This window comes from Purpureocillium takamizusanense, chromosome 9 (genome assembly GCF_022605165.1).
Source record: "Purpureocillium takamizusanense chromosome 9, complete sequence".
NCBI lineage: Eukaryota > Fungi > Ascomycota > Sordariomycetes > Hypocreales > Ophiocordycipitaceae > Purpureocillium > Purpureocillium takamizusanense.
The window spans coordinates 1550852-1568679 of record NC_063076.1 but is presented as its reverse complement, the minus strand read 5'-3'; the positions used below and the strand labels follow the sequence as shown (position 1 = coordinate 1568679).

General features: G+C 58.2%; 2 protein-coding genes across 2 annotated transcripts; one reads left to right on the top strand and one right to left on the bottom strand.

Annotated features, from left to right (window-relative positions):
- Window positions 1-6512: 6512 nt before the first annotated feature.
- On the top strand, window positions 6513-9855 carry JDV02_009305 (uncharacterized protein). Its single transcript, XM_047990957.1, has 3 exons — window positions 6513-7987; window positions 8100-8289; window positions 8368-9855. Exons 1-3 carry the CDS (start codon window positions 7740-7742, stop codon window positions 9520-9522), a joined length of 1593 nt encoding a protein of 530 aa, XP_047846967.1. The 5' UTR covers window positions 6513-7739; the 3' UTR covers window positions 9523-9855.
- A 188-nt stretch (window positions 9856-10043) lies between these two features.
- On the bottom strand, window positions 10044-16662 carry JDV02_009304 (uncharacterized protein). The gene is made up of 3 exons (XM_047990956.1): window positions 11178-16662; window positions 10344-11124; window positions 10044-10209 (listed from the first exon to the last, which is right to left on the bottom strand). The coding sequence occupies exons 1-2, from the start codon at window positions 15570-15572 to the stop codon at window positions 11023-11025; spliced, it is 4497 nt and encodes a 1498-aa protein (XP_047846966.1). The 5' UTR covers window positions 15573-16662; the 3' UTR covers window positions 10044-10209; window positions 10344-11022.
- Between the last annotated feature and the right edge of the window lie 1166 nt (window positions 16663-17828).

The following is a 17828-nucleotide window of genomic DNA, read 5'->3' as shown; positions in this document are numbered from 1 at the left end:
TTTTTATACAAGACCCTCGGCAGTACGCAGTGTCATTCATTTTGATGCCAGCCGTCGCGGTCGACCCCGAAGAGCAAGACAACCATTCAAAATCCACCCAAGTAAGAGGCTCGGCGCGCTACAAACCTGTTCAAGTCGTTCCTATGCCCACGTACCACGCGATGTTCGGACAATGGCTTTACCCTCCGAGGGATCGAGCTCCATCTCGAGGAGGCTTCTCTCGCCAATACGCAGCTCACGCCGGCAGATAAGCGAGCGACCTTTAGGCTAGGGAAGTGGCGAGAATGCAGTTGACGAACTTGGAACCGAAAGGCCACAGCTTGTAAGACCGCGGGTCAGAGGCTCGTCGCATTGTGCCGAGAGATCCGGACTCGGGGCTTGAAACAAGGTTGATGAAGTAGATAGAGGGAGGAGATAGGAACAGATGATTGACTCCGTTCGGGGCACCTTGAGTCGAGCTTGTTCAGCCCCAGCCCCAAGGCAAAGCTGTCTGTAGTCGCGGCGTACTTGCCTGCCAAGTCAGTTAATAGGCGCTTTGCGGCTAACGACCGACCCAAGTACCCAATCTCCAATAATACCCGAGGTAGTACTTCGTGCCCAAGGTAAGCACAGAGGCATTGGTGACAGAAGAGAGGAAGGAGCCATTGAACGCATCGCATCCCTTCGTACCTTCCGAGACATATGCAAAGCACGCACAGGCCACATCCTTTACTTCTTCCTCGCCTAGTCTGCCAGCCGTCGTAGGACCTGACCCATCTCACAACCGACGACGACGACGACGACGAAGTTTTCGACGCCGGTTCCAGCGCGTGCGTAAATCCCGAACAAGCTTACAACCCTGCTGATAAAGCATCTTGATGCCCTTTCAACGGGCCTCAGCTTCCAGCTTAGATTTTGGTGCTCAGCAACCACTGCCGTTGGTCGCCATACATAAGAGCAAGGCAGACAACATTCAAGCACGAAACCAGAGTTCTGGATCACGAAGGCGCTTACCAAGCTGTGCGCGTCTTGCCGCACAGTAGACGGATCATCTTTGGCGGCCGAGAGGCTTGAAATGCACGTCCAGATCACACCATCAGGGCCGAATGCCATTCCTGGCTTACCTAGCGACCGAGAACGGCCGGCGGCATCGGGGCAGAGTACGTGATGCATGGTCGACAGAGCGTCCTGAGCGCTGCATAATTATAAAGGCGGCAGTGCGACGCGTTTGGAAACCCGGCCCTGGCTCTGCTCTGGTTCGACCGCCAAGTCTACCCTCCAGCAAATGCAGGACGCTGATGATGAGCAGGCATCACGAAGCACATAACTTCATTGAAGCATCTCTGGGCCAACACATCAACAGAATGCTGGCTTCCAAGACCACTTTCCTACCTACCGGTAGTGAGCTCGACTGAGGCCTAGTACGAGTGCCGCTGATCCTTCTCAAATTCATCCGTCTACTTGCAAGTCCCACTTGATGATAATTGTTGCCACAGGTTGTCCGGCAACGGCATGACTGCCTCATCCACCACGTCCGGCGATCGCGATACTAACGTTACTCCTTCAACGTATCGAACACGATGTGCATGAGGCGCTAGACATGGAATAGAGGGTCCCACGGAGCCTTGATGGCGGCCGACGGACAAGACTCCCCACATCCTCCGGCGATGAGCGACACACAACACCTTATCCGCCAAGATATCGATTGGCTAGGGTTCCAAAGGCATCCTTTCTTCAACGAGACTACCTAACCAAGGGCAGCGATGCAGCGCAAGCGCATGGTCGAAGGTTAAAGAGCACTCGAACAATGCGGAGCCAGCCCCGGTGAAGCTGACATCTGCGGTTGAGTGCAAAGGCTTATTAGCCATTTGGCATCGCGGACCGCCGACTCCGGCGTGTTAGCGACGATAGTTGGCTAATGAAAGCCGGCGAGCTTTGTTTTCCAACCGTCTTCAGGTTGGCGTGTCCTAATTCCGAAACCGACCTCTTATTGTTCTGCCGCGGCTCTACAAAGTATGAGCACTTCTTGTTGCTCGTAATCGCGGAGGCTCTGGCGACAACAGAGTTCAGGGGGGGGGGGGGGGGTTTTTGAGCATCTTCTTCCCAATGCTTAGAACCTCGCGACGCCAATGGAATTGCGGCATGATTAGCCCTGGATCAGCACGACACACGGCGTGAACATTGAGTCGCACCCCAGTCGTCTGACCAGGATGCACTTTGTTCTGATTTCGTTCGTGCTTAGCCGCAGTGGTGGTATCCACAAGCTGGGCGCCAGGCTCTTGCACCAGCAAGGCTTGAACCCGCAACTTTAAAGCGAGCAGCCCACGATGTGGAGTGGATCTGTCGGTGAGAGTCACGATAGTGCGTGGTGCCTGCCTCGGCCATATCAAGGTGTCGCGATGTCTTGTTGTCCCACTGACAATGCGCATTGCATCAACACAGCGCTCGCACTGGTACCAGCACAACATCGTGCATGGAATACCCATTGGGGGAGTTCGCAGGAGGGTCGTAAGCGTCAGTACGACTCCGCAGGGGCTGACCTCTGGTCTCGTTCCGCCGATCGCGCACGACAGAGCTGGATGTCGGGCGGCCAGTCAAGGGAGAGTGTCGCAATTCCGGGCACCCGCGGCTTTCGGAAAGCCTTGACTTGCTCACTGTGTCTCGGCCAAGCACGACATGTCTCGACCCAAGGCACTGCTCTGGCCACCTCTCCCACCTTTCTGTCCCCCATGGATCCACTGCCACACGGGACAGGCAGGGAAACGACCTCGAGGCGGCGCTAGCACAGCAAGAGTCACATGGACGGTGACGATGATGCGGGTGGGCTTGGCTGTGGTTTGCCAGCATGGGCGCTCGTGGGTTGGCGGGCAATCAAGCCTTTGGCTGTTGCTGAGGGTGTGATCGGCGAGGCAATGGGCTGCGCGAGAGCGCGTGGTGGCGCCGTGAGCCAGGACGCTGCTAACATCCGACCGGAAGCAAAGTAGGGACCTCAGTGGTGGGCACTTACTTGGTCGACGCAGGCAAGCAAGAGACGACATGCGACCACCTGGTGACGTGGAAATGAGAAGGGCAGGAAGCCATCTTATGTGCGGGCGCGGGTGACGGCGAGCCACATCAATACGACAAAGTATTATTACCACCATCTACTACTACGAAGCCCTGGGGGGGACCACGAGCAATTACCCACGGCCAGCCAGGAGACTGGTCAACACGGGCTTGATACGCAGCACAGCCAGAGGACAACAAGGCGGGTCCGCCCTCGTGCAGCTGGGAGGAGAAGGCGCCAGTCACGCCAACCGCTTGTCAAAGCTCGTGTGGAACCGCGGCCGCCACACCCACACACCACACCTTGTGAGGGGGGTGCGCATCGCCCAGCAAGGTTATGACGTTTCTGCTGCAACCAGACGCGTGATGCACCGGCACAAAACCGTCAAGCCAAGCACAGGCAAATAGTGTCGTCCAGTTCTGCAGTGGGACGGAGAGCTCCTTTTTTGCATGGGCGCGTGGCCGCCCGCTCGTACGTTGTGGCGAGTGCGATGATGATGATGCATGGCTCCTTTCCGTTGCACGTATGTACATACGGGTAAAATTCTGTCCCCCTTTGCCTTCCCTGTTGCTTTCCCTTGTTTTGGAGTCCGACTTATTACTAGTAAATGGAAGATCCACTGACAAGCGCCGGGTCGAAATGCGATGGGGCCACAATCTGCATGTCGCTGCCGGGACTTCGCGCCGGGGTGTCTCTGCGACGCTAGAGCCAAGGTCAAGGGTTGCCGGGCGGTGGACAAAAATAGAGAGTACGTAACTATTAGGGTCGACGGTGGGAGAGAGAGAAGAGAAGGAGAGCAGCGAGCCAGGACGACGATGCGATGAGGGTTGACGATGGGTTGCTAAGCAACAAACAGGCCGGACGATGGCTCGCCCGAATCTGATCGCGCAGCTGCGAGATGAAATGAAAAATCTCTCCCTGCCCTCCTGACGGCAGATCCGATATGCCACCGTGCGCGCAAGGACCAGAGAGTCGATGATGGCGGCGAACGAAGCAAGGCGAGCCGATGGCACGGACATGGCGCCCATTCCACCCACATCTAGGCAGTGCTCTACTCCGTAGATGGAGCAGAGATAGATACCCTCAGGCCGCCGCGGTGTTTTACGGTACAAGCACCGGAGCACGCAGAGAGAGGGGGTGTTTGGGTCGGGTGGCCGTGCAGCGGGCAAGGGATGCGATACTTTGCACGGATGGGCCAACTATTCCACGACCATTTGAGGACGAGAGCAGCCACGGCTCCGCCGACCCTGCTTCTGCGGTACGTAAATTCCAACGAATATTTTGTACGTATTGCTCCCCATAGACTCGTCTCAAGAATGGGCGGGCGCCGCTTGTGCGTCGACGACGACTGTGGTACGGTTGACGCCGGCACCACTCAGCCCCGTTTCCCAGGCTCACGGAAACAGCATCATCATGCTGATGATGATGATGAGGGCGATGATGCTCGAGAGAGGGGGGGGAGGGAGCCATCCCATGCATGGATGGATGCATGGACAGGAGCATGACCCAGAGGTTGGCGCATCCTTTTTGTCAGGCGACGACGGGTAGCGCAGGTGGGTGGTGGGCGGGTCTGCAATTTCGTCCCACTTCGCTTGCGCCTGCACGGGCCATGGCCTCCAATATCTGTTGCTGGGGCCCCCGGCAGCTAAACCAAGTCTCAGCCCAGGGCTGGTCCCTCCGAGATACCGGCGCTTGGCATGGAGGCCCACGGGCGGCACGAGGTGAGGTGCCCAACAGCGAGCCAGTGCGCCGCCATGTTCGACGAGGGCGGCGGCTTGATTCGACGGCAGCGGCCAGTGCGTGATGAGGAGGGGGGAAGGAGCCCAGGAGGCAAAACGGACAAGGGGATAGATGGGGCACTCGGATGGGATGGATGGAAAGGGGAGGGGCGTGCATCGTGTGGCAACAGGTAAATGATGGTGTGCTGTGTTGTGCTGTGTTGTGCTGTTGTTGTGTTGTCTGTGAAGCAGCCGCAGCCGCAGCAGCGACCTGGAAGGGGCTCGCTCTCTCGGGTTCTCTGACTGACTGTGACAATCAGGAAGGAGCAGTAGTAGCGGGCGGTGCAGAGCACATGGTGGCAGTAGTAGTAGTGGTGGTGGTGGTGGTGGTATCAGTCATGGTGGCAGAGGTCGCGGCAGTGTGCGGCCCCGAAACGGCGGTCGTGCGATGCGAATTATTACTTGCCTTTTTGGCGTCGCGAACTTGGTCGTGCGACGGCGGCTCTCACTCCTCAGTCGCTCGACGAGACGGCACGAAAGTGGCGAGGAGCGACGTGACGAGACGTCTGGCCGGGCCTGGGAAAGAACTCGCACAGGGCTTGGCTCCCTCGACGATCAGGCCATGCATGCTACGATAGTAACAACAGGCCCTACATGCATACATACGTACATACAGATACTACAGCGGAAGCTACCGCGCGCGGATTCCAATCATCCATTCGTTCCAGGTTGGTCGGGTGGCCTCGCACGGGCAGCCCAGTCGTATGTTAGTATGAATGGGCGCAAGGGAGGTGACGATGCCTGGTTAATTATGTCGCGATTTGGCGAAACGGGGGCGTCGCCGACGATAATGAGGGATGCATAGATAGCTTGCCTCAGGTTGTCGTCGGGCCAGCAGATGAACAACCACCTGAGGCGCTTTATCATCCCTTGGCCAGGCAAAGGGTACGTTGGTGCCTGCCTTGCGTACCTACTAGTACCCTACTAGGTATGACTAATAACGTGCAACAGCGATCGCTTCTCGCGCCGCCTGCAGTGCCCTGGAAGTGCGTTTCGTGGACGGATGGCAGATGGTAAAGAGTACCTGTAAAGGGCTGCTTTTGTTGTCAATTTGTTCCCGGACCGAGTCAAGGTCGCCTCTGTAGGGAGGAAGCTTTTCGGGCAAGTCAGGCTTGGAAGGCGCGCTCGCTGGCGCGCAACCTGATGAGTGGCATGGCAGTCACAGGCCAAACCACGGACCCCTCCCCTCCTCCTCTCCCCTCCCCCCGATCGAGGAGGTGGTCCATACTTCGTACCTAGGTCGTCGTCTGGCTTTGCTTGCTGGCCGTGGGTAACTAAACTGATGAACTGAAGTGTGAACTGAACTGAACTGAACTGAACTGAACGGCTGCGGCTGCGGCGGGCCCCCTCCACCGCCGCCGCCGCCGTGAAAAATGCTTGGTGCTTGTCGGCAGGCTAAGCTAGGGGGGTTAGTACGGTAGGTCCACCCCCACCGTCGACTCAACCAGGAGCGAGAGCGGGGCGGGGGGGGGGAGGGCCCCTTCGCTCGGGATTCACTGACCCAAGGGGACTTCACTTTGCAGCAGGTTCATTCCTCCATACCTTGCTGTACCTGGGCGGGTAGTGCACTATACCTTCTGGAGCGCCCGCCCAGACGGGTGCTGCTTCGTTACTCGTACTTTATCTCCTCGTACCACTCAGACGGCAAGGCAATGGAAGTCGGGGGGGGGGGGGGGCCAGGGCCAAGTCCAGGGTCCCGGACCGCGACTCATCACCATTGCCGTTGAGCGTTCCTCGGTAATGAGGCGAAGCAAGCAAACAATCATCACGCCCGCCGGCCAGCCAGCCAGCTTTTTGGGTTTGAAACCTTGCATCGTCGAGCGGAGCAGGCCAATTGAACACGACCGGCATCCCGAGCCGTTTCCTTCCTCCTCCTCTTCCTCCTCCTCCTGGCTACTAGGGCTCAGAGGGTCAGTCAGGGTCAGGGTCAGGTTCAGGGCGGGCGCGGGAAACCTGTCCACCGCAAGGCGCCCGTCCGCCAGCCAGCCAGCCCGCCCGCCCGCGCCACCCACTCGCCCCCTTTGGCCCACGCCTGCCTGGCCCGCTGATGAATGGGTCTGCCTGGTTGTGCGTGCGCGCGCGCATGGACGCACGCATGGTTTTGATACGTAGGGGAGGGGGATAGGATGGGATGAAGAGGAAGGGCGGGACGATGGCATGGCATGGCTTGCTCTGCCCTGCCTGCTTCTACTCTGCTCTGCTCTCTGTCTGCCCTGACTTTTTTGGCCTGGTCTGGCTTGGCCTAGGCTGGCCGCCCATCACAAACCGTTAGTACGCTCACCCCCCCCCCCCCGACTCCCCTTTCCTCCAGTTCTCTGCCCATCCGTCTCCTGTGCTTGTCCACTGCTGCTCCTGCTGCGCGCCTGCTCGCCAGCTTTCACTCTCTCCTCTCTGGATGGCATGGATGAATTAGGTACCTCTGTGCGAACGGTACGGTACCTACCTACACTCTCGTACGAGTGAGGAGGAGAAAAGGCACCAAGTTGGCGTATGACTGGCCGGCCAGCTCTCTCTGGGCTTCGCGGTCTGTCTCCCCCCCCCCACCCCAGCCAGCCAGCCAGCTCCCCAGCTCCGGCTCCTGATCCCCTTCTTGCTCCTCCCGCTGCTCCTCCCGGCCGCACGCCCGCCCGTCCGCCCTGGCCGACCCTGCCCTCCTCCTCCTCTTCCTCTGTCTACGCCGCTCTGCCCTGCCCTGCCCTGCCCTTCCCTGCTCTCGCTCGGCCAGCTCGACCCAAATAAGTACCCAGCGTCCCCTTCTGCCAGCTACCCTCCTTCTTCCTCTTCTTCCCCTTCACCACCAGCTCTGTCTGAACCCCATCCCAAGCTTCCACGCCTTCTGGATCTCCTCCCCCTTTTCCTTTTTATACCATCTCGTCTTTGTTTGTTGTGATACCCCCAACTTGAGATACCCCCTTCCTCTTTTTTTCGTATCCAGAATGGCCGAAGAACAGAAGCCCGTCGTGGACGTCCCCGAGGTCCCCAAGGAGGAGACGACTCCCGCCGTCGTGGAGCCCGTCACCGCCGCCGCCCCCGACACGGCTGCTCCCGCCGCTACCGAGACGACGGCCGAGCCCACGTCTGCTGAGGCCACCGAGGCCCCCAAGACGGACGACAAGAAGGATGAGGTCAAGCCCGTCGAGGAGGGCCACCTGGGCCACAAGGCCCAGGGCGCCAGCTTCCCCAAGTGAGTTCGCCATCTGCATCCAGCCTCTTCCCGCCGAGCGAGTTCCATCATAATGGAAGACCCGCGAGTCCTTTTCAGAGGAACTGTCGTGTGCTAACCGCACCAACCCCAGGAACCTGATCCCCAGCAAGGAGTTCTTCTTCTTCGGCTCCGACGCTGTCGAGCCCAAGTCTCTGGCCCATTACCAAAAGACGGAGAAGTCGACCGAGACAGCTCACCACAACATTGCTTGGGCTTCCCACACCGGACTGGGCCTTCTCTTTGTCGGCGACAAGAAGGCCCCCCACAGCGTCATCAACCTGGTAAGGACTCCGCCATCCGAGCACGCGCCAGTAATCGTTCCGCTCGCACGCCGACCTGTTGCTAACACTCGATTGCAGGCCGATGCCACCGAGCCCGAGGTCGACGGCGCCAACAAGTTCCACTTCACTTCCAAGGGCAACAAGCACAGCTTCAAGGCCGCCTCTTCCACCGAGCGTGACGGCTGGGTCGCCCAGCTGAAGCTCAAGATTGCCGAGGCCAAGGAGCTCGCCGCCACCGTCACCGAGTCCGACGCCTTCAAGAAGACCGTCGAGGGCTTCAAGCCTGCTCCCGTCGTTGTCAAGGAGGACAAGCCCGCTGAGGAGCCCGTCAAGGCCGATGAGACCAAGGCCGACGAGCCCGCCAAGGAGGGTGAGGCTGCCCCCAAGGAGGAGTCCAAGGAAGAGGAGCCCAAGCGTCGCTCTGCTAGCCGGAAGCGCGCCTCTTTCTTCGGCTTTGGCAAGAAGGAGGAGAAGAAGGAGGAGACCAAGGCGGAGGACGCCCCTGTCGCCCTTGAGACTGCCCCTGAGACTGAGGCTCCCAAGGTTGAGGAGACCCCTGCTCCCGTCGCCGAGACTGCGCCCACCGAGGACAAGGCCGCCGAGGAGGCTGCCCCTGCCGAGAGCCCCAAGGAGAAGCCTGCTGCTTCCAAGCGCAACAGCTTCTTCGGCAATGTCTTCTCAAAGAAGGAGAAGAAGACTGCTGAGACGGTCAAGCCCACCGAGGAGGCTGCCGAGGCTCCCAAGGAGGCTGACGTTCCCGCCACCGATGCCACCGCCCCCGTCATTCCTCCCGTTGAGTCGACGACCCCTCTCGCTGTGGATGTCTCCAGCCCCGCCACGGTCCCTACCGAGACGGTCGAGGCCCCTGCCACTAACGGTGAGGCCAAGAAGGAGGCCAAGGAGAAGCGCAAGTCGTCTCTTCCCTTCGCCTTCGGCAAGCGCGAGAAGTCCCCCTCCCCCGTCGACGGCGAGGAGAAGTCCGGCAAGAGTGCGTTCTCCAAGCTCCGTGCTACTATCAAGGGCAAGGGCGCCGCCAAGGCCGAGGAGAAGCCCGCCGAGGAAGCCGCCAAGGATGCCACCGCCGAGGAGCCCGCTAAGGAGGTCGCCGCCGCCGACGTGGTTGCCAAGGAGGAGGCTCCCGTCGCCGAGGCCCCCAAGGCTGTTGAGCCTGAGGCTGAGAACAAGCCCGAGAACGTCGCCTCCTCGACTCCCGCTGTCACCGCTGCTGCCTAGAGGGCCGGCAACTTGTGAAGCTGCTACGACTTGAGGAACACGACTGCACAAAAAGAGGACCGCACGCATGAAAGGGTACGGAACGGAAGGATGGTCTGCATTTCTTCACAAGATACCAAGATACCCTGTCGAGACTGCTTTCACTGATACCAATTTCCAATACTGCTTCTGTCGTTCTGGCAATAGCCAAAAAAAAGAGGTTGCCAAAATCACAAAAAAAGGGGGGAGGAGACCATGGTCTCCGAAACAGTCCTTAGCTGCCAGTATACCGCATCGGCTGATGTTCGATACCCGGGGAGGATGCGATAGTAATAACTAATAATACAATTGCTGTGTGTTTCCATGAGTCTGGTGCCCCATGCCACGGGCCATTCGAGGTGGCCAAACCATTGTTTGACCAGTCGTGAAGCAACCCATCTCCGCGTCTTCGTTGGTGCCTTGGTCGCCTCTGTCGCATATATACGAGCCCAGTGCCGCGGCGGCAATCGATCCTCGACCAACCAACTACCCTGCATGACCTTTTAACCCTCGTCCAACATCCATTATCCATGCATGATCCACGTTCGTATATACATACGTTGTTCGGCATCCCCAACACCCGAGGACACAAAGGGCTTAGATCGCGACACCCACGCGGGGCCAAGACGCCGATACGTGATGAAGTTAGACAGACGTCACTCCGTAGTACTTTTGTATATCCCCACGGAAGAGAGAGACAGGGGCCAGCCAGCCGTTAGCCGTAGTGCCTGGGGCGGTCACTCGCGCGAGGGTAGGTGGGTGGGCGGAGGAATGGACGAATGAAAGAAGGGAGGGAGACGAACGAGATCGGGAAGGAGGGTTCATGGCGGCGATGATATCAAGTGTGTCTGCGTTTGATGGCCGGTCAGATCGTCAAACATCACATCGGAGCCGACACAACCGCCGCCGCCTAGTGTCATTGTGGGCGCAGAATGTTGTGGAGTATTGGATATAATAATAGCCTAAGACACATCAAGGGAGGTGTCGGCGTTTGGTATAAGCATGTCGAGTGTCGTATATATGACTTGTATATTTCCTTTCCCTGTCCGGCCGTCATGTGCCCCTCCGGGGTAACCGGCATTGCGTCGCGTGTGTACGGAGTACTCTAATCCCCTGTCTGGTCCTCACCCATGCCACGGAGCCCCCCCGGCCGCAGGAAACCAATGCAGGCCCTCATTAGCATCATCTATAGTGCAAGAAGATGAATCCCGCTCGTACCTGTACTCCTCCCCACGGTGCTGCGATGGTCGCCCAAACTCGTTTTTGCTTCATGAGGTCCAGCCCCACCCCGGAACGCCAATGCTTGCCAACGCTGTATGCTGTATATGGCTCAACATGTCTGGAAAAAGGACAATATTCGAATATTAGGTATCTACGACCCGTGAGGCCGTATCAGAATGTAGGTCGTGCTTTGAAGAAATGCTGCGTTAAGGGTCGCAAGTTGCGCAGCTGCTCGTGATGACTTGGTATATCCTCCTCTACTCATGGTTCAGGAGATATCGAGAGATTCTCGTACTTGCCAACCAGCTCCTCGATTCTCGGCATTAATTCTGGTATGCGGAATGGCTTGGAAATGACATAATCCTGCTTGATACATGAGCGGCAAGGTCAAAAGCGCAAGAAGGGGGGAAACGTACAATCCCCGCGGCCTTGGCGTTCTCAATCTGCTCTGGGCGCGCATAGGCTGTCACCGCAATGATGGGTATATGCCGCACAATGGTACCTTTCTTCTCAAGTTCGCGAATCTTCCTCGCGCACGTCATGCCGTCCATGACTGGCATCTCGAGGTCCATCAAGATTATGGAGATATCGACGCCCTTGTCCTCCTTGCCGGCCCAGAATCTTGACTTCTGCAGGGTATCGAGTGCCTCGCGGCCGTGATTGGCAACAAAAGTGTTGTTGCCACAGTTTCGTAGCTGCCTTTGCAGAACCTTTTGGTTCACGATGTTGTCTTCAACGATGAGAACATCGAAAAGCGGTCGGCCTTCCGAACAAGTGGTCCCGCGTGCTGGGGAGTTGGATGGCGTGTCCTTCATTTGGGGGGCTGCATTCGTCGGTACCTGTACCTTGCGCCCGATCCTGAAGGCAGAAACCTGCTCGAAGCCCGATGGCGGGTTCAGGCTTTTTCGACTCTGTATGTAGAAGTTGAACTTGCTCCCAACACCCTTGGACGACGTCACGCCGATCTGACCTCCCTGCATTTCAGTCAGGATCCTGGATATGAACAGGCCAAGGCCGGAGCCACCGTATTGCACATGCGTCCGCGGTGTCGCCTGCTGGAATCGTTGGAACAAGAGCTTCAGCTCATCCTCGCGAAGACCGGGCCCCGTGTCCTCGACAGCGCAGTGAATGTTGATCCGTTCGCCTTTCCCCCATTCCTGCTCGTCAATGTCCATCCCTGCAGTCCTCTGGATGTCGTTTCTGTCCAGGTATTGCACCCCCTTGCTGGTGATCTCGCTAATGTCCTTCGATGCACTCATTGATACCTTGATGTTCCGTTGCTCCCGCCCCTGCGTGAACTTGATTGCGTTGGTCATAAGGTTGATGAAAATTTGCCGTAATCGAGACGGATCCAGCTTGGCCCACTCAACGCCATGCCTTTCGAAACTCGAATCCACTTGAAACTCAAGCTCAATGTCGTGAGCCAGCAGCTCGGACTCGAACATTTTTAGAGCGCGCGCAACCACCTTGATGGGCTGTTCATCGACAGGAGTTACGGCGAGCAGGTTTGAATCGAGCTTGGACAGTGTGAGGATGTCATCGACAATGCGTTTCTGATGGCTCGCGCAGAGATTTATGGTATTGGCCGCGTCCAAACAGTTCTCTAGAAGCTTCTCCACTTGCCCCTTTACCTCGTGCGCCGTAAAGACCGAAATGTTGTTGGTGATTTGATCCGCACATTGTAGGATCGCGGAAAGGGGATTGCGCATTTCGTGGCTGGTGATGTCGATGAAGTTCTCTTGCTGGCGCTTCATCTCGACTGCCTCTTCTCGGCGCCCGTTTTGGACCTTTTCTGCCCACTTCTGTGACGAGATGTCCGTGATGCACCCGAAGATGGATTTGAGGCTCCCATCTAGGGCCTTTTCGGGAAAAGCGCTCATGAGAACCCACGTGTCGATGGTATGGTCACCATTTCGCTGGCTGTGCTTGAAACGAAACTCGACCGATATCGTCACCCGCTCCTCGAGAAGCTTTTTCCAAGCAGCTTCCAACGATGACCTGTCCTCATCTCGTACGCTGTTCATCCAGGCCAGCTCGGTATCATCGTAGCGAGAGTGTCTCGAGATTTGCCACCACATATCGTTACAGTAGTTGATATGGCCTTGGGCGTCCGCAATGAACATTCCGACCGGTGCGTACTCAGCCATGCGCGTGAACCTGTACTCGCTCTCGTTTGCTTCTTGCGTACGCAGATGTAGCTGCATCGAAAGCTCCTGACGATCCAGCGCTGCGAGCCGGGCCGCTCGCTGACCTCGTCGAATTTCCTCCTCGAATAACACCACAGACGCCATGGATGTGGCTAGCTGACGAGAGAGTAGATGGATGAAGAGCTTGTAGTTATCGTTGTACGGCCGTCTAGGATTCACGCCGAGGATTATAAAACCGGTGACAGCCTCTTTGGTGGTAGTTGGCACCACCGGGAAGACGACTATTGTCGTGCATGGGTCGCCAAAGCCTCGCCACTTGATTCCTTGTAGTAGATCCGTGGGTAAAGTCCCATCGCTCTCCGAAAGGACCACGGGCACTCCCCCTCCTGCCATACATTGTCTCATGTATGGGGCAAAGCCTTCCTCAGACGATCGCAGGTCAAGTTGTGCTGGCGCTGCGGGGTGACCTTCTGGTGCGCCGGGAGAGCCTTCCAAGATTACTTGAGGAGAGTGTATGAGACTCCCAGAGTGTAGTGACGAGACATCGCTCTCGGCGTCCTCCTTGACAGAGTAAATCAAGCTGAATGGCACGTCGTAGTCGTTGTACTCGAGACCTTTTTGCACTTGGGGCCAGAATCCACTAACCGTTGTGGCCGTCGCGATCCTTTCGCCTATTTCTCGTAGAGTGAGCATCCGCCTGTCGTTGACTCTCCGAAGTGTGTTTTCGAACGCAGGATTGTACAGGCCCACCACCTCGCCATCAACACCGACCAGCGGCACAATGGCCCAAGAGAAGAAGGTTTCCTCTAGAAACCCATCACGCCGGATGAAGAGGTGGTTATCGTGCTTCATGGTTGCCTGACCGGCCTCCAAGGCGCTCTTGAAGATTGGTTCGATCTCCGGCCAGATCTCGGACCAGGCGTCGATGTATTTCATGCCCATGAGCTGTGGGTGCTTACCGCCAGCCAGCTCGACGTAAGCCTCATTATAGATGCAGACGAGGTCGGGACCCCAGTACATAGCCGCGGGGTGCGGGCTGCCCATGACCAGATTGGACATGGCCCGCAAATCATACGCCCAGTCCGACATGGGTCCGAGTGGTGTCGAAGCCCAGTCAACAGACTTGGCGAATTTGATGTGTTCATTCAAGTTGTCCGTGATGGGGACCCTCGTCCAATCGAAAAGAACCTTGCTGGGCTGGACCTGGAGTACCTGGTTGGTAAAGGCGTCGGGGTGAACTGGGCCAGCTTGGTTGTCGAGTTTGCTCTGTATTGCGCCTAGACTTGCCACGTTTCCCCGCGTCTGCTCGGGCGCGGCGTCACCAAAGTAATCGGGAGGATCAACCACATCATCCATAGGCGAGACGGGAATCGAGGGAGCAAGAGCAGAGGCCACGGCGTCCATGGGGGGAGGTTCCTCCGCGAGAGGCATCGGCGAAACCTGTCGCGATGCAATTGGCGTAACGTTGCCACTAACAAAGCGAAAGCGTTGCCGCAGCGTCGTGGATGTCCAAGTTATGCCTCCGTATTCGTGGTAAGGCAGAGAGAGGTAGAGACCGTCGCCGCTGCTTCTGGAGGTGGCGTATACCCAAGTTCGGAAGCGATCGAAATTGTCGTCGAATACGGGGCCTTCTGGGTCCACGGCGACCAGATTGTATATTTCCGGGCATGTCCGCAAAGAGCTGTTGATGTACAGTATGTTGATGCTGGGTTTGTTGACGTTGGCTAAGTTGGCCAAGTCGACGAGGAACGTGGGGCGCTCGTCATGCTCGACAAGCTCCAGTGCGCCTATTGCTTGGACAGACTGCAAGTTCGTGGGTATGTTTCTCGTGTCCGTGCTTGCAGAAGGCATTGACATGTCGATAGACGAGCTCAGGCTTCCTGGAGTGCTGCCTGACAAGGCTGGGCTCGCGGAGCTGACGCTGGCTCTCGGCAGTTTGACCGTCGTCACGCCGCCCAATGGGTCACCGCGATCGCGCAGCATCATGGTGGCAGCGATCTCGGATGCGGTAGCACTGGGAGGGCGGCCCAGGTGCCTCGAAGGGGCGTGAGAGAAGAACAATGGCGAGAAGGACCCCTCGCGGTGCAGCCGCGAAGGCGGCGGAGGCGGCCCAGTTGCTGAGGGCGGGATCTCAAATTTTCTTGGCGGCGAAGACCCTATCCGAGCTTTCTTGATTGGGGCCTGATCCATCGCGTGGTCGGCTGTCCTGCCGGCTTGTCGGGAGGTGCGCTTGAAAGACTGGGTGTGACGCGGCGGTTCTGGACGACGAGCCGGGTCGTATAGGTCACGAGCACGGGGCGAGACCACGCCTCTGGGTCGCCAAGAGGAGGTGTTTGGAGTTGAAAGACGAGTCGGCGAGTTCGACGGACCAGATTGTCCGGGAGCATCAGTCGCATGCACCCATGGCTCGGCAAAGCTGCTGGAATAGCGCGGGCGGTCTGCCCAGCGGCCCTGGTCGGTCCCAAGCGCTTCTGCGACGTGGTCGTACGCCGTGGAGCAGGACGAGAGTGAAGCCTCGACGTCCAGGGCAGGGTGGCAGGTGCTGCTGCGAGAAAACGTGGCTGTATCGTGGGACGTTGTTGAGACAGACGAAGAAGAGGGTATGGAAGGAGGAGGGACAGAAGAGTGGGAGTGGCATGTACCACTTTTGCCTGGCGGCTGCATCAAGTTCGTGTACAGGGGGTGTCGGCCAAGGAAAGGATATGGGGCAGAGGAGTCAGTCCAGTCTCAGCAGACAAGCAGAGTGTTCTGGGACGGCGGGGGCTCGCGTCGCCGAGGCCAGGGGTCTCTCGTCGCAGGGAACAGGACGGCGCCGTAGCGTATGACGTGAGGCCGCAGACGTCCTCCGTACCAGCAGGATCGATCTTGACGTCGAGCGCAAGGCCTTGCTGGTAACCGGGGGCTTGCTGGCCAAGGTCTAGGCCTTGAGGGGCGAGATGGCTGTCCAGAGCCCGGCACGAGGCGATCGAGATGTCAGGCCGGAAGTGGATGTGCATGTGGGATGAACAGCCAGAAGTGGGTAGCTCAGGGAGGGGCCCAGGATCGGGGTCGGGTTGTGGTGGTCCTTGGGAAAGCTCCCGGGGCCGGGCTTGTGTGCTTGGACGGCCGCAAGATGCGATCGAACGAAAAGGGATGTTTCTGACTCGCGAGGACTGATGCTGTGCGGTAATCTGTACGGACCCTGAGATGCTCCTATTGCCCTGTTCGGTAGGCCTACTGTACTACTGCAGGGAGACGACAAAGAAGGTTCGAAAGGGAGAGACGCGCGCCAGGAGATCAGGGGTCGCAGGCGACCCGTGCTTCTTGTTTGGAGCTGAACCAACGGGAACTGTCGGGCGCTGTCCGACAAAAATCATTGGCCTCCTTGGCGGGCGAGCGAGGGAGTCCGTTATGATAGCGACTCACCAACGCCTGGGTAGGGCCTCTAGTCTCAATTCCAGGCAAGAGTTGATGGTCCCGATCCAAGGGAACACGCGGGCGCTGCCAGAGGCTGCCGCCACGTCGGGAACGGGACGAGGGTGTGTGTGTGGGGAGGGGAGATCGGCGGGAGCCACGTGAAGAGACTGTCCAGCAAAGTGAGCTAGGATGGTCTTTTGCAGTCCAGAAGCCTCATGTCGAGAGCGAGCCGCAAAGCCTTGAGCGTGACGGCTTCAATAATGAGAGGAGACACAGTATGACGGCGCTTCATGGAGCGACTTTTGGCGAGCAGTCGGCCCAACAAGACACGTGAGGGGAAGCAGAGTCGAGGGCTGAGTGAAGGTCGAGCTGGACCCAGGCTGTGTGTGACTGGTAATAATAAGGAGTGAGGCTCGGGTCCGGCTAGGCATAGAGTGGAGGTTGTCTCGACCGTCCAGGGCGTGCGTGGGTGTTGAATTATCGAAAGTAATCTGAGCATGGGGAGAAGCGGAAGAAGAGCAGACGCCAGACGGTCGGTGCAGCTGACCCCGTGGGCTACAGAAACTGGCCAAGTACGTACTTTGCACACAGCTTTTGATGTTGGACCATTGGTGCTGAGGCGCACTCTGTCGCTCCTTCCACTTGCCGAGTCAAGGAGCCCGGGCCGCTCCTACTTTGCACGTCCTGCTAGTAGGTTAGTACCTGTATTCCCATACAGGTAGATACAGTACCTAAGATACAACAGCACGAAGTACGTCAGGTGCTGTTGGGGACAGCCGCACGCTCGCTGTTGCATGGAAGGCACGGGACAGGCCGGCGGCGAAGAGCCTCCATGGGCTGCAGACGCACTCGTGCAAGCCGCCCGCCCCGCGCAAATACGGTATCAGCCAGTTGCCTGGGGTTCGGACATGGACACACCCAGGCCACAGTACACACAGCTCCCCCATAGTACAAAGTACTTACTGTACCAGCCGCGTCACCGCGAAAGCACGCCCGCGCCATCTTCGCTACAGACCCAACCCAGACTGGGGCAAATTCCCTACTAATAAAGGCTGCGATTACTTAACGTCAGTACAGTAGGTACTTTGGTACCTTAATTACTCGTACAGCACGAGAATACCGACAGCGCCGGATACTTGGTTCCCTGGTGCCAACGCGATGCCTCATATTTTACTACTACTTCATACGTACTTAGTTCTATGGCCACTACTACTAGTATTGTCCTCCCTTCTTTCACGAGACATCCGCGGCACCCAGCAGCTGGGACGAGCGTGACACTGCGCCAGCCACTCGACATCCTAGATCACCAGCCGAATCACCGATGGTGTCTGGCACCGTCCCGCCGGAGCCGCCCCCCACAGGGGCCTCGAGCGCCCCTGACGGGGAGGCCGAACAGTCGAGACTACAGGCAAATAGACACGACCAGCCTGCGCTAGCATCTTTGGTGCGCGGTGTGCTCGCGGCGGTCGGTGCTTTGCGCCGCCGGGCGTCTGTTGTGGGCTCTGTGACTTTGGCAGGCAGAGC